The following is a 22,578-nucleotide window of genomic DNA, read 5'->3' as shown; positions in this document are numbered from 1 at the left end:
TTTTGGCTATTCACGCATATATTTCATGATCAAATCGCTATGTCAGCAGTTTCCAGTGATTTTACGAACTTGTTTGCTTTTGCCAGTTGGTACTCCTGCTGGGAATTGTTCTTTCAAATGTTTCGTGCTGTGCTCGATTTGATGCATGTGAATGTGTTTTTGTTTGTTATTGAATGACACAGGCACAACAGATGCCAGCAATGCTGTTATGATCGAGATTATGATTTTGTAAATGCATACATTATATATCTGGGATACGAATGAAATTTAACGCGAGGTGTGCGCTGGTAAAATATGCGTAAGTGCTTCCCACATACAGTTTGCCAAGCAATGGTAAAAGAAATGAATTAGATAGGTTTTAATAATTTATTTGTTCGCTAAAATTATTTAGTGGAGGCTAATTTTTTCCACGTGGACAACATTAACCCTTTCACACTATAATAATGAGCGCCAGTCAGTTTAACTATTGGTTTAACGTAAATTTCACGATATCACACACAATGTTCTTTCTGGTTCTTTGAAAGCTTTTGGATCATTAAGTTCTTTCGCTTTATGTGCTAAGTACGTGTCTTTGTACTCATTCTGCATCCATTCTGGAAGAGGTTTATTCCAGTCTTCTGGAGGTGCATCCCTTTTCTCCCAAATGTCGTTGTCGATATGTGCCTTCAAGCGTTCATATCGGCGCTTCTTCTCGCTTTTTATTAGCTCATCCTGCAAGAATAAATGAAACCAATAATTTCGGCATTTTCTTTGGCATTTTCTTTTGTTTGAAATTAAGACAAACACGTAGTACTAAGTGTATCCTTAATTTATTATTATTAAATTCTCATAATGGGGTGTTACACAAGTACTGCCACTGTTATTACACTTTGCAAATGACAAAATCGGGTACAACAAAATGCACCCACGTCCAAGCTGTGTGCAGATGTACTTTCTGATGTGCACTGATAATGGAGCAAGTGAGTTTCATTCGATTCAGTGTGTGTCCAGTAACCTGTAACTGCCATGCTTTCATTTCTTAGTGTTTCATGCATGAACACAGTTAATTGTATCAGCAACACACCAATTTTTGATCTGAGAAGAGATAGTGGCCCTAATTTCATGATAAACCAGTTTTCTATTAGGATCCAACATATCATTTTGGTGTCAAGATGCTAAATTATGTTATATATATATGCTGATGACAATGAGCACTTAAAAACAATGACAGACAAGGTCTAGATGTATGTCGCAAATTAAAAATCTGTCTTTCAGCAAACAAGTAGAAATCACAACAGTACGAACAAGGAAGCTATGTACAATTTCTTGGCTGTCACTTAATAAATATCATATCTGAATTCCTTTTACTGTAAATGAATTGGTAAGGTTTTAATGGCTTAAACAGCAGTCTCATAATTTTCAGCAACACAAGTAAGAGATTACGCTCAAGTATAACTTAGGGTACATTCTAACTTCAAGTGTCCACAGACGACATGGGAGAGTAAAATGCATGAGGTTCTTATTTGCCAGGCAAATATGGTCTACATAATGAGACTTCAAAAGGAAAGTGAAGCAAGATAAAATGTGCCTTAGTCCTTTTCTGGACTATTCCTGGTCAGTTTGGAACCTGTATCAATCATATCTAATTTCAGACCTTGAAGGGGTTCAAAGAATAACAGTAAAATGTCCCCTAAAATTTTTAATGTTTCAGTAGTGGCACTGCTAAGATAAAGCACTTGAGATCAGGCTTATTACAAAATTTGAGGAAATGTCATGCTGACCAGATATGAAAGGTTAGTTGCATACCACTTTCTCAAAATTGAGGCTATGCAACACCATAAAATAAATGTCTTAACCTGCAGTGGGCACATTTTACTGTATAAGTAAAAGAAGAAAAATTAGTTTTTACTGTAGTGTTGACAATGTGGTCATTAGGGGCAGAGCACATGCTTGAACTGAGGAAGAATGGGGAATGTAATTGGCTGTATCTTTTTGAAGGACCCATTCTGGCATTTGCCTTAAGTGATTAAGGAGAGCAACCCCCTGCCAAATATACATCCATGTCTTACCACTGCACCACCTCCTTGTTAAGGACACAAATGTGGAACAAATTACCAAGATAAGTCTTAAATTATTGTATGAAATATTACAGTAAACACACAGGGTTTCAAGTATATGAACAGATGAATTTAGAAAGGAAAAACTACAGTATGTACGTACACACACACACACACACACACACACACACACACACACACACACACACACACACACACACACACCTGAAAATAAAGTGAAGAACGTATTATTTTGCATAGTTTCAGCCTTATATTCAGGTGGAAACCCAAAAGCTTTTCATCTGCAGTATGTGTTAGGAAGGAAACAACATTTATACATGCAGCTTACTACAAAAATTATTTCTGTAATTTGTTTCTTTGGGAGATTTTGGGTTTGTTTTGCATTCCTTAATTACAACATAGCAAGTTCAACTTACATTTTGCAAGTTGGTGTTCTTACAGGAATTTGAATTAGGCCCGTGGTTGGTGGGCATAGCAACAAGACAATATGGTATGAACATTTATTTTTGGCTGGCAGTTTCAATTAGGACTTCGTTTTAAATTACAAACGAAATACACAATTCTGTGTTGTTTGCAGCGTCATTAGCTCACTATTATTCACAATAAATTATACAGACACACCAGAGTTACACCAAATATAAGTAAAATTGATGACTATCTGCCCCCCCCCCCCATAAAAAAATAATGCATTTGGTTTTGATTACAGATGAGGCCTTTTGTAAAAGGTTATGTAAGCACCTGTTTCGCGTGTTTGTTCTACCTACAGGTTGAACTTCTAAATTTGTGATATTAATTTTGAATCCACCTAATGGTTTATTTATGTATGCTAAACGGTATTACTTACGCATGCTTTAAAATTTTTGCTGTCTCTCCAGCGGACACAGTTTTCGTAATCGTGTTTCCACTGAGAACAGTCAACAAATTTTCCGAAAACGAAATATTGATGAAATCTTGCTTTAAAGCTCGCACAGTCGCTATATTCATCATCATAAATTTCACATGGACGTATCTGAAAAGCAAAGTGTTCTGGAAATTACATTTGATTTTGAAACACTCATATTAACAATATAGGTTATGGCAATAGTACCATCCATGCATCTTTGGGACTGTCTGCTTCATCAGTCTTCTCCATTCGCACAGGTTTCTCGTACTACCTGTGGGGTGAAATATTTATTTAAAAGGGCATTATTCCGTATTCGAAAATTTCGCGAATATCAGAGATTAACTTACATTCAGAATTGATGAGGTATCGTTATGCGAGTCTTTACGAGAGTTCGACCGTACTGACATCAATTACGCAAAAAGGTTGTTCAGACTATATTATTGGCGTCGTATATAGAGTATTACAAACTATTTTACAAATAAAGCAATTTTAATGCAGTGTTTGTAAAATTTTTTAAAAAATGTACATAGTCACCAAAATACTTCTCTCGTTGGTGACAGGTATATTCTGTGATCTTACAAAAGCATTCGACTCTATAAACCATGCCCTGTTGCTTTTCAAACTCAACAGGTATGCAATAAGGGATTGGTTTGAAACATATCTCTTGCAGAGGAAACAAAAGCTAGGAATCAAATCAAATGGAGTGGATCCCTTCTTCGAGTGGAAAAACTGTGTGACAAGGTGTTCCTCAAGGCCCAATCCTTGGACCCATTTTATTCCTGTTCTATGTAAATGACTTGCATCTCAATATAAATACTCATTTAACGTAGTTTGCAGATGATACTTCTGCCCTAATTGAAAATTAAAACTCTGACAATATACCACAGAGTGTCATGAATACGTTAAGTAACCTGGAAACATGGTTCAGTCAAAATGGCTTAAGGATAAATATTTCAAAAACCCACATGATGAGTTTTAAAACCAAACATTCAAAAACTGAAGAAATCCGTGTCACTCACAACAATCAAAAAATGGAAGAACTTGACTGATTCAGGTTCCTGGGAATAAACTTAGAACTTTGAGTTGGAATTCTCATATAGAATATCTAGCAAATAAATTAAACAGCCTTGCCTTTGCAATGGTACCTTTAGCCTGTGGCACTGATATGGCCACAAGAAAATAGCATATTGTAGCTACTTTGAATCGATTATTCGGTTTGGCATAATTTTTTGGGGAAACTCGGGAAATGTTACACGAATTTTAAAGTTACAAAAAAGAATCATTCGCAACATGTGCTCTGAAATGCTTTATGTCGACCATTATTTAAAGACCTAATAATATTAACTGTCCCCTCTTTATACATCTTTGAGGTGGTTCTTTTCCTACGCAGCAGAGCTGATTTATTAAAAAATAAAAAGTCAGAGAGAGAGAGAGAGAGATCATTTTGAACACTCATATGACACGAGACATAAAGAGAGCTATATGCTCATCTCTCATCGCTTAAAACTGCGTGCTCAGACTCCTCAGTATATAGCCATGAAAATTCACAACACAATTAAAGGGTGTGGCATAATGAATATGAAGATAAATATTTTAAAAGGCAAGTTACATGATTTTCTAATTGAACGATGCTACTACTCTGTGGAAGATTTCATGAAGGACAGAGTGATACTTTGAGCTGGATCCCTAAAATGGAATAAAAATTTATGGTAATTATAGTAGATGTTAATACTGTAAGTTTGATGAATTTCAAGTAAGTAACCGCTCCACAAAGTATTATTGTAACTGTTACAAAATTTTAAATAAGCAAATTGTAACATTGACATGTCTCCTATACATCAGACATATGTTCTTAAATTGTGTACGTTATGAGATGAATAAAACACATTTCACATGCAACTCTCTCTGCGACCCAATGCCAGCTTCTTATTATCTGAGAAACTACTGCAGCTTATGCCGTTTTAACATCATTGTATTCATGCCTAAATCTCCTGTTAAAAAAATTATCACTTCCATCCATTACTGAACCGACTACTATTCCATTACTGTGCATCAGAATGTATCTTATATCAACTGATGCCTTTCTGTAGCCAAGTTCTGCCATAAAGTTATGTTTCCCCACTTCAATTCAGTAGCACTTCATTAATGACTCGATCTACATGTCTAATCTTAAAACATTCTTCTGTAGTGCCACATTTCAAAAGATTCTGTTCTCTTTCTGTCTGAACTTCTTATTGTCCCAATTTCATTTCTGTACGAGATTACACTCCAGAAATTTGCCATCATAAAATACTGCCGAACACGAATTTATATTAGATGTTAAGATATTACTCTTTTGTGTTATTTCCAGTGTGCATTTTATGTCATTTCTACGTTGGCCATCCTCAGTTATTTTACTGCCCAAATAGCAAAACTCATTGCCTACCTTTAGTGTCTCATTGCCAGATTTAATTTCCTCAGCATCACCTGATTTAATTTGACTACAGTACGATACCTTTATTTTACTATTGTTGATTTTTCATCTGATAATCTCTTTTCAAAATCATTCCTTTTAACTGCTCTTCCAAGTTCTTTGCCCGCTTTTCAGAATTACGTTGTCATTGGCAAACCTCAAAGGTTTCATTTCTTTTCCATGAACTTTAATTACATTTCCAAATTTCTCCTTGGTTTCCTTTACTGATAGCTCACACCACAGATCGAATTACACTGAGGATAGGTTACAGTGCTGTCTCACACTCTTCTCATCTTTGCTTCCCTTTCATGTCCTTAGAGTCTTATAATTGCAGTCGGGTTTCAGTGCAAGCAGTAAATAACCTGTTGCACCTTGTATTTTATCTGTACTACCTTCAATATTTCAAACATTTAAGCCATTTGTAAAGAAATAGATTCAATGTTGACAGCTTAAATGAATTATGTTAGATGCCAATTGTTGTTCATTAGCTATATTAGGCAAGCCCAGTGGCAGACATTTTTCTGCCAACTTGAACTGTAAAAGAGATCACAAAATCAAGAATGTAGGATTTTGCTGGAGTCCGCTTCAATGAAATTCTCCTGAAGGTGCTGCTCCTGATGCCGCTGTGTAGAGAGAGTGGGGACATACCTTTTCATTCTTCAGTTTTCAGACATACTATAGTGTGATTTTAAACCAGTAGAATTTTATAAATCTGTAGTAAGGTAATATTCTTGTTTGCATTTCTACTAATGTGTGTAATATATTTTAGGAGTACAGGAGACCACTCACCGAATAGCAGAAGCATTGATTTGTCATCAACAGGCACACACTAAAGACTAAAGACTGAAAGCTTTGCTAGCTTTCAGACACATGATGAGTGTTTGGCACTACTTTGTTTGTAAGAAACATGTAATATGTATGTAACCGACATTCTCATTACAATATCTCACTAGTAACAAAATGTATTTAGATGAACAAACTTTTTTCTTTGGAAACAATAATGCAGTATTTGAGTGGTGATAATAATAATAAATGTAAACATTTTATAATAGAATTTTGTAATGCTGTGTACACTTTACATTAGTAACATCCTTCTCAAATAATCCAAAAAATATTGTGCACAAATAAACTGTTTAAGGAGAAAGGTAACCAATTTTTGGACACAAGCTACAATCATTTAATTTATGCAGTGGATATGCAGAGGATCTGTGGCTCAGTTTCAAGGTAATAGTCAATCAAATTTTAGAAAAACTATGTATCTAGAAAGTAAGTAAAGATGCAGAGATTCATTCATATAAAACCCATATTACAAAGCATCTTAAGGAAGAGGATCTACTGCATGAAAGATACCAGTTAAGTGGGTGTTAATTGAAGTATACTCAATGACCAGAAGGACAATGTGAAAAATTGGTTTGTTAATGGAGGACTTCCCCAAACTACAGAACAATTTTGCAAACCTGTTAAGTTTTTCTGTGACACAAGTATTGGCATCCAGGTATTGGTTGATGAAACATAAATTTAAATAGATAATAACAGAACAAAGAGTGAAGTGTGGAAACATGCCATCAAATGTTCCTAACTGGCAAAATCATAGAAAGTTGTCACCATTCAATTGCTGCACTTCACTTGGTTTCTAAAAAGCATTTGTCTCAGTTTGACACCAACACTTATTAATAAAAGTATAGTCAATATGGTGTGTCAAACAAAATTTGTAACTAAATTGAGGCATTCTTGGTAGGGAGGATGCTGCATGTTACCTTGGATGGAGAGTTATCAGAAGAAACTCCAGGTTGGAATATCAGTAATATTAGGACAACCAAACTCTCCACCAGGATGAGCGGCCACCTCCAAACTGTGGCCTAGAGCATGGTAGACCACCCTGTGGCACAACATGCAGCTGAACATAATGTAAGTGATTTCAATGGCTGCTTCACAACCCAGGCCATCGGGATCCCCCCTCCTCCACCAATTTTTCTGAATTGTGCAGATGAGAGTTACCCTTACAACACATTCTCCACTCCCAAAATTATTCCAGCCTAACCTACAGTAACCTACTGGCCACACACCCTCCACCCAACAGTTTCCGCCTCCTCTGTCCTATCACCTCCTCCCTCTTCACATCTTTTCACCTTCACTGTATGCCGCCCTCTGCCTACATACCTGCCTGTCTTTCTCTTTTGCTGCTTCTCTCCTTTTCACCCTGTCCCCCACCACCCACCTCCCTGCCCCACAGCCTCCTCACTGCACTTGGTGGTCTTCTCATGCCTTCATCAAGTCCCTGCATGCTCTGTCAGACAGCACTCTTCTCTCCCCCTTCCCTGCCCCACTAGAGACTGCCCCTTAATAAGACAGTTACATTCCAGTCCGCACTGCCGCACTTGATGGTCATGAGTGTGTGAAATCTTGCTTGTGTGAATGTGTGTGTGCGTTTTTCTGAGGACGGCTGTGGCTGAATGCTAGATGTGTAATAGTCTTTTCATTGTGCCTGTCTGCAACTCAATGTGTTTAGGATTGCATCCTAGAATACTGCCCTAAATTGTGAGACCCATACCAAATAGATCTAGTAGAGGATATTGATAACATAATTTGTTAAAAAAAACTGTCAAATATTTTGAGAAGTGGTAGTAGCCATCAAAATAAAGAACAAAAAATCCAGTAAACATGGGCTCAAAAATGCGTACTTTATAAGCTATGAGCACTTTTCACCTTCATACCGTGGAACACATCTCTTCTATTGCCACCTCTTTAATTTCCATATTCTTGGAGGAAGTGATATGGACCAAAACAAGAAAAAAAAAATCCAGTAAACATTGGCTCCAAATGAATACCTGAAAAGATGTGACCACCTGTTCAGTAGAAGAGATGTGTTTCACAGTAGTGAAGATGGATAAGCACACATAGCTCTGAAGGTATGTGCTTTAGAGCCTATGTTTGCTGGACATTTTGTTCTTGTTTCGGTTCATGCTACCTCCTCCCAAACTATGAAAAGCAAAGCACTTGCAGTTGAAGAGAGATGTTTCAGAGTATTGTAGACAGACAAGTGCTCATAGCTCTTAAGATATGCATTTTAGAGCCCAAGTTTATTGGACTTTTTTTTCTTGTTTTGATGGTTACTACCACCTCTGAAAATATTCAACACTTTTTTTTAAACACCTTGTATACAAAGCAAAGTATGTCTTATTTTCAGTCATAAGTAAAGCAGGTGGTAGATGTTGGTGTATTGGTAGAATACTATGGAAATACAATCAGTCTACAATGGTTTATTGGTAAAATGCTATGGAAATGCAGTCAGTGTACAAAACAGATTGCTTATAAGCTACTTGTGTGACCCATTCTAGAATATTACTCAGGTGTGTGGTACTCCTACCAAACAGGACTCACAGCAAAATATAGAAGAGCAGTGTGAATGGTCACATGTTTATTTGAGCCATCAGAGAATGTGACAGGGATGCTGAAGAAAAAGAACTGCCAGACACTTGAAGATAGATGCAAACTATCCTGAGAAAGCCTAAATACAATCTTTTAAGAAATGGCTTGCAATAATGACTCTAGGAATATCATACTACCCCCACCACCACCCCCACATCCCCACCCCAGGGATCATGAGGACAAGATGATATTAATTATAGTGTGCACAGAGGCATTTAAACAGTCATTCATCATGTGCTCCATACAGGAATGGAATGGGAAGAAGCCATAATAATTAGAACAATGGGAAGTGAACTCTGCATGCACTTCACAACATTTTGCAGTGTGTAGATGTAAATGTGGACATTTATATGACCCATGGTAGGGTGTCATAGAAATGCTTAAAAAAATCTGAAATGGCAGATGCTGAAAGACAGATAGTAACAATCTGACAAAAGCTTACTTACAATGTTTCAAGAACCAGTACCAGTATTAAATGAGGAATGTAGGAATATGTGCAGCCTCATATGTATTGTTCCTGTTGGGACAGCAAAGAAGAGATTAGATTAATTGTAATGCACACAGGGGTATTTAAGCAGTCATTCTTCCTGTGTTCTACACGGGAATGGAATTGAAAAAAATTGTAATACACTGTGCAGTCAGACTTATCCTCTGTCAATCACTTCAAGGAGATTGCAGAGTATGTGTGTAAATGTAGATGCGAAGATGAGAGAAATAGTACAATCAATACTAGCAATATTGAAGAGCAGCTCAGCTAGACTCCAGGGCCCAGTGGAATAACTGCAATATTCTGTACGTAATTTCCAATTCCAACTGAATTGATTGTACTCTTGACTATAATACATACTTGAAGTTCCATAAACAGAGAACCATTCCTATAATAGAGTTGATGAAAGAAGATCCCTGACAGTTGTAGTGGGCTTGGCACTGCTACTGCGTGTGTCTACCTCAATCAGTGAGGTAATGAAATTTTGTAGGAGTTATTATGGCAATGCCTCAGCAGCATTGCAGCTCTATAGGCAAATATTGGTTTTGCCTGCAGCTGTCTGTGCTTTGCAGTTTAAAATTGGCATCAATACTGCCATCTGGCAGGGATCTTCTTTCGCTGATTCTATTATAGCAACTGGAAAGAGGATAAGTCACACCTACATACAAAGTCAGGCAGCATCCACATGAATACCATTATAGATGGTTCAGTCACATTAAAGTGACCACCACCTATATTCAACATCAATATGCAATAACCACTCATGGACGACAGGTGGCAGTGCCAACAGTGGAGGGCATATAAAGTGTGTCGTGAGGTTGCAGAAAACAGTGCAGTCATTGTTGTAATGTGGAAAAGGAGCGATTTATCTGATGGCCAAAGGGCATGATCATTGGCTCTCAACCAAAGGTGGAAACATTTCCAAATTGGCTAAGTTTGTAAACTGTTCGCATGCCGCCATGTTTAGAATATACCGTACCTGGCAAAATGGCACTATCCAAAACTGGCAATAAGCGACTGTGATGCACCTCGGGCCATAGATGACAGGGCTGCATGATTGCTGTGAAGATGTGCATGGGCAAACAGACTTGCAACTGTTGAGTAGGTGACCACCCAGATTAACCAAGGGGCTACCAACAGCTTCTCCTTAACTACTATTCAGAGAACATTGCTGTGCGTGGAACTTTGCAGTAGGTGCCTGGTTCGTGCACCCATGCTGACTGCTAGTCATCAGCGACAAAGGCTGGGATTTTCATGTGAGTACCACAGCTGGATTTCTACTGAGTGGTGACAAGTGGCCTTTTCACATGAATCATGTTTTATGCTCCATCAGACTGATGGCTGTTAGTGTTTACAGCATGAAACATCTGAAAGCAAACACCCTGCAACAATTGTTGAAGTCCAGGCCCTAGCAGGTGGCATTATGATGTGGAGAATATGTTGGTGGCACAGCGGATCAACACAAGTATGCATCTGTCCTTTGGAGCCATGTCGACCCATACATGTAGTTTGTTTTTCTTAGGCCTGTTGGCTTCTACCAGCAGGACACTGCAATATCTCACACAGCTCACAGTGTACGTGTGCAGTTTAAAGAGCACCAAGATGAGTTCACCATACTCCCGTGGCCACCAAACTCCTGAGATGTAAATATAAATGAGAATCGGGGACTCCGTCTCGATTGGGCTGTTTATGCTGTGGGTCCTCAACTGAGAAAGCAAGCACAGCTGGCCATGCCACTGGAGTTGATGTGGCTCCAAATCTATGTTGGTGCCTTCCAGAACCTAATTGACATTATTCCTGTGCATCTCACATTGATCTACACTGCAAAAGGTGCTTTTTCAGGTTTTTGACAGGAAGTCTCATTTATGTAACTGGACAGTTTATATCACTCACCATTATTTGTACAAGAAACCAAGAACATATCAGAGGTCAAAAGTAATGATCTACGTGGAACAAAATTAAATTTTCCACAGAAAAAGCATAGATTCCGCAAACTTTAGTTCTGTAACCTACTGTGTGTTCATTAAAGTTCAATTGCATTAAAATTTTGGACTGTGAAAAAAATTGGACTGTGTAAAAATTTGGACTTTGTACAGGCACTGATGACTGCACAGTTGAGTGCCCCACAAACCAAACATCATCAGTTGCATTAAATTGTTTGTTATTATCTATTCAGAGAAAATGCAGATTCCCTTCACTGTCTTGAATGCTTTTCATTAGACCCTTTCCTGATGTTGAAAATTCAGTAGTTCAAAATGGTTCAAATGGCTCTGAGCACTATGGGACTTAACATCTATGGTCATCAGTCCCCTAGAACTTAGAACTACGTAAACCTAACTAACCTAAGGACAGCACAGAACACCCAGTCAAAATTCAGTAGTCTCTGCTGATAATTGTAATACATTAATTAATGGTGCCTAATGATCTCATTGTGTAGGAGCAACTGCAAACCCTTGCCAGTCACCTATAAATTGCTGCTAGTATTTAGGACTTTGAATAGAGGCTTCAGAAACTGATCCAGTGCAATTCAGTTATCATTTGGTACGATAATGTATAGTCAAAGAGCAGATTACTTCAGTCATCAGTAAAAACATCTCCCAATGTATCCTAAGCCCTTGATGCAAACATCACAAACCAAATGTCTGAAGGTCCTACAGAAGCCTTGCACATATGTTCACTCTTGGAAATACAGTGTTGATAAAATGAAACTTGTTTAAGTACCTGTTCAGCAGTGTAATATATCCTTGAGGAAAATTACAGTCTCTTCTCTTCAGTACTTTTAACACATCTGTCGCAATAGCAAAGTAAAATAAAATTTCCTATAATGGTGGACAACAATGAGTTGCAATTCTGTTTGAGATTTGTACATGTCTGTCCTTGATTACATACTGTAACAGTGTGTGTCATCTATCTCTGCTTTTCGCTTTAGCTTTAGCTCCCCAAGAAGCAACTACAGTCCAAAGAGTAATGCATCTCTCTCACAGATGGAATGTTGTCCTTAGTCGTATCTAAGAATTTATTGTTCAAACAACAGAGTGTTCATAGAACCCATGAGCCTATTGTGTTCCTAAACAGATAATAAATAAAACATCATACACTAGCACAGTCTTGGGAGCCGGATTATTATAGTGATGCCATTGTTGTGATTCCTCAGCTTCTCCAAGTGTAATTCATAATGAAATAATTCACATACGATTGGCTGGATGTCAGCATCTGATGGGCACAATATTTCGGGAAGCAACCATGCCAAGCACCATCATCAGGTGCATTGATGAGCTGACTTCGTAGGAGGTAGCATGGCACAATATGCAGCAAGGGGTGGGTGCATGTCCAACATCTCCTCCCCCTCCCCTCCTCCTGCCAACATGTCACACTGTCCGTGGTTCACAGTTCACTCCCAGTGACACATGTTATTAGCACTTCTGTTGTTGGTCTGACTGCCCCTGAAGTCAGTTTGATGTGGGATATCTACATCCTCTTCTTAATCAGACAGTTAACTGGTACCATGAGATGTACCCCTTGCCATGCACTTCACAGTGTCTTGCAGAGTATAGATTTGTAGTAGAAGTGCTGGGTTCCCAGGTATTATTTAAGATTTTGCCACTATCTCTATTGCTTGGCAGTTCCCTTACTTGAGTGTTGATAAATTCTGTACTGACAGAGTCTCAGAAGTGAGATGTCTGTATTGGAACCTCAGTGTGGTTGTAATCCATTCCATGTAATTCCTATAGGCAATGTTCCATGACAACACAGTTGTCTAACTTCAGGGACTTTATCATTAAAGAACCAATTGAGATTTAAGTAAGGAAACTGCTGATCAAAAGTGACAGTGGCTACATCATTAGTAAAGGCTTGGGAATACGCACTTAGTCTGGTTGAGAAGAGGTTGGAGAAATCCCACAACCTCAGAGGCAGGCAGAGCCATAGCAGACACACATCCAGTATGCGTGCCTGGGTGTACACTGCAGATGGACAGATGTGTCAGCTGGAAGGGTAAGAGTATGATGGATGTGGAAGAATTATGAGCAAAATTTAAATGGATTGTAATTCATGCGCTGAGTATGAAAAACGAAAGTATGGAAAATGCCCACTGTGGTTTAATAATGAAATTCAGAAAACAACAAGAAACTAAAGGCTGTTGCACTTTTGATTCAAAAGAGAATGCCCTAATGACTACTGACAAAAGTTAGTAGACATTCGTTTGTCTGTAAAAAGATCAAGGTTTGCAGCATACAATAACTACTACCATCATACCTTAGCAAAAGATCTTGCCAAGAATCCAAGAAAATCTTGGTCCTGCATAAAATCGCTAAGCAGGTTGAAGGCTTCTGTCCAGCAACTCATTGACCAGTCTGCTATGGTAGCAGAAGATAGCAAAAGGAAAGCCAAAGTTTCAAATTTTGTGTTTCAGAAATTGTTCATGCCATAGAATCATACAAACGTACCATTGTTTGACTGTAAGGACATAGTAATAAACATCCCTGGCATAGAGAAACAACTGAAAGAGTTGAAAAAAAGTAAGTCACCAGGACCAGATGAAATCCCAATTCAGTTTTACGAATGCTGTGCAAAGGGGCCCAGTGTCGATTCCCTGCTGGATTAGAGATTTTCTCTGGTCAGGGACTGGGTGTTGTGTTATCTTCATCATCATCATATCATCCTCATCAACATGCAAGTTGCCGAAGTGGTGTCAACTCAAAATACTTGCACGAGGCGACCGGTCTACTACTCAGCGGGAGGCCCTAGCCACACGACATTTCATTTTTCAGTTTTACGAAGAGTGCTCTGTGGCACTGTCCCCATAATTAGCTTGCATTTATTGCAAATCTCTCATCCAGTGTAAAGTCCCAAGCAACTGGAAAAAAGTGTGGGTGACTCCTCTATATAAAAATGGTAAAAGAATGGACCCGCAGAATTACAAACCAGTATCATTAACATCGGTTTGCTTCAGAATTCTTGAACATATTATCCGTTTGAATATAATAAGTTTCCTTGAGATGGAAAAGCTTCTGCCCATGAATCAGCACAGTTTTAGAAATCATCAGCCATGTGAAACTCAGCTTGTCCTTTTTTCACGTGATGTCCTTCGACCACTGGATGAAGAGCAACAGGCAGATTCCATATTTCTCGATTTCTGAAAAGCATTTACCACGGTTCCCCAATGCAGACTGTTAATGGAGGTACGAGCTTATGGAATAGGTTCCCAGATATGTGAGTGACTTGAAGATTTCTTAAGTAACGGAACCCAGTATGTTGTCCTCAATGAAGAGTGTTCATCAGAGACAAGGATATCATCTGGAGTGCCCCAGCAAAGTGTGATATGTTCACTATTATTTTCTGTGTACAATAAATGATTTGGCAGACAGGGCAAGCAGCAGTCTGCAGCTGTTCGCTGATGGTGCTGTGGTCTATGGGAAGTGTCATCATTGAGTCACTGTAGGAGAATACAAGATGACTTAGACAAAATTTCTAGTTGGTGTGATGAAAGGCAGCTAGCTTTAAAGACAGAAAAATACAAGTTAATGGAGATGAGTAAGGAAAACAAACCTGTAATATTTGACGATAGCATTAATTGTGTGCTGATTGACTCAGTTACATTGATTAAATATCTAGACTTAACATTATAAAGTTATACAAAATGAAACAAGCATGTAAGGATTGTAGTAAGCAAGGGAAATGATTGACTTCAGTTTTTTGGATGAATTTTAAGAAAGTGTGATTTACCTGTAAAGAAGACCACATGTAGGACACTAGTATGGCCCATTCTTGAGTACTACCTGAGTGTTTGTCTTCTGCACCAGATTGGATTAAAGGAAAACATGGAAGCATTTCAGAGGTGGTGTGCTAGATTTGTTACTGGTAGGTTTGAACAACACACAAGTATTACAGAGATTCTTTGGGAACTCAAATGAGAATCCCTGGAGAGAAGGCATTTCAAGGAACACTATTGAGAAAATTCAGAGAACCAGCATTTAAAGCTAACTGTATAACGATTCTACTGCTGCCAATGTATGTCTTTCATAAGACCATGATGATAAGGTAAGAGAAATAAGAATGAGTGTGGAGGCATATACATAGTCGTTTTTCCTTTGCTCTATTTGTAAGTGGAAAAGGAAAGGAAATGACTAGTAGTGGTACAGAGTGCCCTTTGCTGTGTGCAATATGGTGGCTTTCGGAGTATGTATGTAGATGTAGATGTAGATGTAGACACAGTCCTCTCCCCGGATGCAGACTGCTGACAGAGTGGCAGGACATAGTGGCAGATCATAGACAGTCAATTCATCAGTGCACCTGATGATGGCAATGTGGCTGCTTCTCAAAATATTGTGCCCATTGGACACTGACATGTGGCCATCCACTCATGAACTATTTCAGCACCGTTATTGTTCATGTTACATGTTTAATGACGTAGCAAATAGTATTAGCTGCAATCTCAAACTTTTTGCAACTTAAGCATTTATCTACCAGGACATTATATTTGGTACAGACTGTAGTAATAGCAAGTGGATCTTGGCAAGTTATTAGATGGGTGCAAAGATTGGCAACTATCTTTTAACATACAGCACTGTAAACTTATGTTCCTCATGAAACTTAACTCTGTAGTATCATTCCACTACACAGTTAATGAGTCTCAACTAAGCAGTCCTCTACAAGTACCTAGGAGTAACAGATGAAGAGATATGAAGAGTAATAGTCACGTAAACTCAATTTTAGGTCAACTATATGGCAGCATTTGCTTTATTAGTATGAATGGGAAACTAGTTTGATAACAACAGGAAAACTTACAAAGTACTTGTACAGCTGATACTAAAATATTATTCAAATTTGTGAGATCTGTATCGAGTCAGAATAACAGGGGGCAACATATGTCTACAAAGAAAACATGAATGGTCATAGGTTTCTTTGACTTTGAAATTTGTAATTTGTGGACACTTGAAGGAAGATGCCATGTATTGCACGAGAACCTTCTTAGAAATCTTCAAGAACTGGCTTTCAGGTCACAATATTTTTCAGTCCCCTATGTACTGATACTGCAGAGTTTTTGGTAATAGCAGCTCATACAAGGTTGTCCAAGCAAACATTTATCTCACACTCCATTCATAAAAGAAATGGGTAGAAACCTTAATGTATATCACAACACAAAAACCCTCTGCCACATATTTTGTGATGTTTTGCAGTTGCATGTATGTACATCTTCACTTGTTGTTGTGGTCTTCAGTCCAAAGAGTGGTTTAAGGCAGCTCTCCACACAGACTGTCTAGGCAAGCCTCTCCATCTCTGCATATCTACTGCAACCTATGAGGTTTGTACCAGAAGTACAGTTCCCAATGAGCTACAGCCTTGAGAGAAGGTGCTATGCTAAATCCGACAACAGTGCTGTGCACATTGGTTCCCCAACTCTCGAGCCTGCCCATCCACGATTCACTACGTCACTCGGTGTTGGCTTGGCAGCCATCAGAGATGGAAGTGTTGATCACCGCTACCACCAAGTGCGAGGTTTGAACAGTTGTCCGGTTTCTCCATGCAAGGAAGTTACTGCCCATAGAGATTCATCAGCAGCTGACTGAGGTGTTTGGTGAAGAGTGCGTGTGTCTATTCAGCACGTCCGCAAATGGTGCAGGGCTTTTGCTGAGGGTCGCATGGAAGTTCACTATGAAAAACGGAGTGGAAGACCGCCTGTTTTGAATGCGACTTTCCAGAAGATCAGCAGTGAGCTGCTCAAATATCAGAGAGTCACTGTCCGTGAACTTGTTGAATGCATTCCTGATGCCTTCCACGGCACAGTTGAAACAACTTTAACAGAAATGTTGGGTTATCGCATGGTGTGTGCTTGCTCGGTCCCCTGGATGCTGACTGATGGACACAAGGAGCAATGCCTTGTCTGTGCTTGCAAGGTTCTTCAACAGTGTGAGGGGGGAGGCAACAAGGAGAAGTTGTTGGACTCTATCATCACGGGAGATGAAACATGGGTGTTTCGTTACACACCTGAAACAAAACAACAATCTTGTCAGTGGTGTCACTCCAGTTCACTGCCACCAAAGAAATTCAGACAAATGCAGTCGGCAGGAGAGGTTATGGTGACTGTGTTTTGGGATCTGAAGGGTGTGCTCCTCATCGATTTCATGCAACCGGGGACAACAATAAACTCAGACAGATATTGTGAAACATTGACCAAACTGGCAAGCAGTCCAGAATCACTGGAGAGGTCGATTGAAGGAGGGAATAGTGCTTCTTTATGACAACACTTGACCCCACGTCACTTGTCAAACACACGAGATTTTGATGAAATTTGGGTGGACTGTTATGCCCCATCCCCTGTGCAGCCCAGACATAGCCCCCAGCGATTATCACCTCTTCCCCATGCTAAAGAAACACTTAGGTGGCAAACACTTCAAGAGCAATGATGAAGTCCGAGGAGAGGTCACATGCTTCCTCTAGGGGTTGATGAGAGACTTCTTTGACTTAGGAGTACAAAAGCTGGAGCACTGTCTTCAAAAGTGTGTAAAAAAAAATGGAGACTATGTTGAAAAATAGACAAAAATGTAAGCTTTTCAAGGATGTATAAATTAATAACAATAAACAATGTTTTCTATTTGTAAAAAATATGGGAACCTTACTTTTGGTACAACCCTCGTACATCCACTTAAACCTGCTTACTGTAGCTGAGCTTTCATCTCTCTCTACAAGTCCCCTCACAACCCACCACCCCACGCCTTCCCAACAAAACGCGTCTCCCTCTGTTACCAAACTAATGATTCATTGATGCTTCAGGGTGTTTTCCACCAATTGATTCTTTTTTTATTCTAGTTGTGCCATAAATTTCTTTTCTTCGTAGTTTGATTCAGTTCTCCCTCATCAGTTATCCTATCTACTCGTGCAGTCTTCAGCATTTTCTGTAGCACCACTTTTAAAAATCTTATATTCTTGTCTTGTCTGATTTACTTATTGTTCATGTTTCACTTCCATAGAAAGCTACCCTCCAGGCACTTTCAGATACAACCTCCTAACATTTATATTCAAAGTTAACAACTTCACTTTCTCACAAACACTGTTCTTGCTATTGCCAGTCTGCATTTTATACCCTGTCTATTTTGGCCATTGTCAGTTATTTTGCTTCCCAAATAGCAAATCTCATCTTCTACTTTTAGTGTCTTAGTTCCTTATCTATTTCCCTCAGAAAAGCCTGATTTAATTTATCCACTTTCCATTACATTTGTTTGACCTTTGTTGACATTTATCATATAACCTCTTTTTGAGACACTATCTATTCCATTCAGCTGGTCTTCTAACTCCTTTGCTGTGTTTGAAGGACCTACAGTGTCAATGACAAACTGCAAAGCTTTTATTTCTTCCTCCTCACCTTTAATGGCAGGAAGTGTCATTCTTTTGTGTGGCATACAGCTAAAGCCAATTAAGTAATCATCCAATAGAAACAATGCAGATGGCAGTTGTTATTAAACATTATATGGAAGCCACATTAAGAATTGTTGTATTTACTTCAGTAAATTTTCCACAGTTCTGTTTCCATTAAAAATAAATGTTTGTAAGCTGGAAATACTACTGTCTAGAAGCGAAATGACAGAGATATTGATCCACTTTGAAATTTAGAAATGATCCAATATGCTGGCATAGAAATCTTTTAAAATCTGCCAGAAAATGTAAAGCAGTAAATTGGAAACTGACATCTTTTATGTCCTCTGCTAGAAATTAGATACCACGAGATTCATTTGATAAATAATGCCCTCAATTTTTTACTCAGAACACACTTATCCTCAAAAGTTAAGATTTTGTGACAATGTTGATCAACATTTCTTTTACATATACTATTTTTTTACATGGTCTCAATCATGTTCTATGACCTTATGCCAGTGTCGCGTAAGAGCAAGTATTCTCCATTGTTAATAGCTGTGGTCTGTGCTCATAGCCATGTATTCAGTGCACCAATTGTGCTCTCAACATCTTCAAAGTGTATTTCATGTATAGAATCCTTAGGTGGCCCAAATAGATGAAACTCCGAGGGCTCCAAGTCTGGGCTATAGAATGGATGAGGCAGTGAAGTCCAGCCCAGTTTGGCAGTGTGTCCCCATGTTGAGAGACCTGTGTGTGGGCAAGCATTGTTGTGTTTGACCAGATTTCTTTTTGATTGTTGTCAAACCGAAAATGTCAGAAATGGTTCTTGAGTTTGTTCAGAGTCTTCACATATGCCTCTGATAAGTGGTTGATGATTTTGGCAACACACCCACAAGAATGGCACCATCAGCATCCCAGAAGATAGTAGTCATCACTTTGACAGAGAGGGAGTGGCACTGCATTTCATTTTTGGTGACTGATGGTGGTGCCACTCCAAAGACTGCCTTTTTGTTTCCAGCTCAAAGTGATGCACCTGAATTTTATCACCTGTACCAGTCCATGACCGAAGGGCCTCTACTCTGGCCTCAAACCATTCCAACAGTTCAGACGAAATGGATTTTCTTGAAAAAATTATGTGACCTGTTGTGAGCATACATGGAACCAATCTTGAGCTCATCTCTGAATATCCAAGAGTCTCACTCATTGCACACATGCACTTCAATACTCACCAATTGCTGTGGGGCCAATTGTCAAGTTGTGATGCACCAGCCCACATGAATAATGACGTCTGCGCAGTTCACCACATTGGGACCAATGTTTGTGACAGGACATTCTGATTCTGTATGTGGCTCATCATGGACACAGTTTGTGCATTTCCTGACATTTTTAACTCTCTTTACCCATCACCAAACAGTGCCCCCTTCAAGTGCATCAGCATCATTACAATACTTTGCACCCAAACATTTATTAATGCCCAAAAAGGTTTATTTTTCGCAGGAATTCAATTACAGCACATTGATTCTAATGAGTGTCTTACACAGATGCCATTTTTATGGTTCACTATACGTATGCCATTAGCTGGAATTGTTCAAAGCTTTGTGTACAGCAGAAGAAACATAAAATTTTATGCACCTAAAAGGATATTTTCTTATATATACTAATGACTTTTTAAAATTAAGCATTTTTCATTGAATGACCTTCATAGAATACATGATCGATGAATAAATTAGCTTCCATTTATTCACTCACATGTTTTTATGTAGCATCTTAAGCTAGAAAATAAAGTAATGCTGGAATTAAGCAGTAACTGAGAATCATAATTAGTTGCTTGTACTTATTCATCAGCAGATAATTTAATTAATAATTTAATAATAATTAATAATTTAATAATGTAATTAATAATTTAATTATGATGATACTAGACAAGCCAACTTTTTTTGTTTTGGTCCTCAGTAAGGTGACTGGTTAACCCACTTGAAAAGCCAAATGCTTTAGCTTTGCTTCCGGGACATGGAGGCAAACCTGCCTGATACCAAATCTGCATCAAGGATTAATGATGATGGCTGATGAGCCAGCCAGCCCAGAAGTGATTGTTAGACGGTTCCCCACATCCAACTAGATCAGGAGTTTCCAAACTTTTCTTTTGAAGTAATCCTGGTACATTGATGGAACACCTCATGTATTTTTAAGGTTAATAAAATTAAAAAAAAATGAGGAAAACTTGTGATTACTTCAGTTTCAAAACATAACTAATAACACAGAAATTATAATGACATTAAAGAAAAGAATTAGTATGATCAAAATGTTACAGGAAAAAACACCATGTTATAAATAGGACTGCTTATTTATTTTCCATGGAACACCAATGTTCCATAGAACACAGTTTGGGAAATCCTTAACAAGGTGAGTGATGAGTTGATACCAATTTTCCACTTCGGATACACGCTATGCAAACATTTACAAAAACATTCTCACACTTGAACATAGATTTACTCTAGATGCAGACACTGGGGGTACACAGATTCCATCCTGGGGAAGTGTTGGTGTCAAGAGGAGCATCCAGTCACCAACCATCACTAACATTGCCTCAATTCATATAACACTGCCAAGCCTACAGAAGAAATGGGAAGAGGCAGAAGAAGAAGAAGAACAACAACAACAACAACAACAACAAAAATTTTTCATCTGACTTGTTAGATGCAGCCAGCCATGACCTCATCTCCTGTGCCGACCTGTTCATCTCAGAGTAGCATTTACATCCAATGTCCTCAAGTGTTTGTTCAAAACGCTCTGATTTTCCTACAGATTTTACCCTCTACATCTTTCTCTAGCGTAATGGATACTGTTCCCTTGCATCTTAATTTATGCCCTACTATCTTGTCCCTTCTTCTTGTAAATGTTTTCAAGAGATTTCTATCCTCACTGACACTGCAAAGAATGCTCTCATTTTAGCTTACCAGTCCCCCTAAATCTCAACATTACTCTGTAGCACCACAACTCAAATGCTTTGATTCTCTTCTTTGCCATTCCCCTCCTCCCTCCTTCCCCTGCAGCCTATACTTTCACTTCCATATAATAATGTGTTTCAGACATGTTGATGATGTTGATGTGGTCTTCAGTCCTGAGACTGGTTTGATGCAGCTCTCCATGCTACTCTATCCTGTGCAAGCTTCTTCATCTCCCAGTACCTACTGCAACCTACATCCTTCTGAATCTGCTTAGTGTATGCATCTCTTGGTCTCCCCCTACGATTTTTACCCTCCACGCTGCCCTCCAATACTAAATTGGTGATCCCTTGATGCCTCATAACATGTCCTACCAACCGATCCCTTCTTCTGGTCAAGTTGTGCCACAAACTCCTCTTCTCCCCAATCCTGTTCAGTACCTCCTCATTAGTTATGTGATCTACCCATCTAATCTTCAGCATTCTTCTGTAGCACCACATTTCGAAAGCTTCTATTCTCTTCTTGTCCAAACTATTTATCGTCCATGTTTCACTTCCATACATGGCTACACTCCATACAAATACTTTCAGAAAAGACTTCCTGACACTTAAATCTATACTCGATGTTAGCAAATTTCTCTTCTTCAGAAACGCTTTCCTTGCCATTGCCAGTCTACATTTTATATCCTCTCTACTTCGACCATCATCAGTTATTTTGCTCCCCAAATAGCAAAACTCCTTTACTACTTTAAGTGTCTCATTTCCTAATCTAATACCCTCAACATCACCCGACTTAATTCGGCTACATTCCATTATCCTCGTTTTGCTTTTGTTGATGTTCATCTTATATCCTCCCTTCAAGACACCATCCATTCCATTCAACTGCTCTTCCAAGTCCTTTGCTGTCTCTGACAGAATTACAATGTCATCGGCGAACCTCAAAGTTTTTATTTCTTCTCCATGGATTTTAATACC

At 38.7% G+C, this 22,578-nt stretch overlaps 1 protein-coding gene and 1 long non-coding RNA gene across 5 annotated transcripts; one reads left to right on the top strand and one right to left on the bottom strand.

Moving 5' to 3' along the window:
• The first annotated feature begins 121 nt into the window (after window positions 1–121).
• LOC126235874 (uncharacterized) lies at window positions 122–20,863 on the top strand. Of its 3 annotated transcripts, none has more exons than XR_007544827.1 (4): window positions 122–298; window positions 6,162–6,290; window positions 7,131–7,300; window positions 20,613–20,863. It is a non-coding gene; the product is annotated as an uncharacterized LOC126235874 (long non-coding RNA). The 3 variants fall into 3 exon arrangements; XR_007544825.1 differs by having other exon boundaries at window positions 6,162–6,308; XR_007544826.1 differs by lacking the exon at window positions 6,162–6,290.
• On the bottom strand, window positions 353–3,359 carry LOC126235862 (UPF0545 protein C22orf39 homolog). Of its 2 annotated transcripts, XM_049944763.1 has the most exons (4): window positions 3,288–3,359; window positions 3,145–3,211; window positions 2,902–3,066; window positions 353–711 (listed from the first exon to the last, which is right to left on the bottom strand). In XM_049944763.1, exons 2-4 carry the CDS (start codon window positions 3,187–3,189, stop codon window positions 484–486), a joined length of 438 nt encoding a protein of 145 aa, XP_049800720.1. In that variant the 5' UTR covers window positions 3,190–3,211; window positions 3,288–3,359; the 3' UTR covers window positions 353–483. The 2 variants fall into 2 exon arrangements, with proteins under 2 accessions (XP_049800720.1, XP_049800728.1); XM_049944771.1 differs by lacking the exon at window positions 3,288–3,359 and having other exon boundaries at window positions 3,145–3,284.
• Window positions 20,864–22,578: the final 1,715 nt, after the last annotated feature.

This window comes from Schistocerca nitens, chromosome 1 (assembly GCF_023898315.1).
Source record: "Schistocerca nitens isolate TAMUIC-IGC-003100 chromosome 1, iqSchNite1.1, whole genome shotgun sequence".
Taxonomy (NCBI): Eukaryota; Metazoa; Arthropoda; class Insecta; order Orthoptera; family Acrididae; genus Schistocerca; species Schistocerca nitens.
This window is presented reverse-complemented; position numbering and strand designations above follow the sequence as displayed.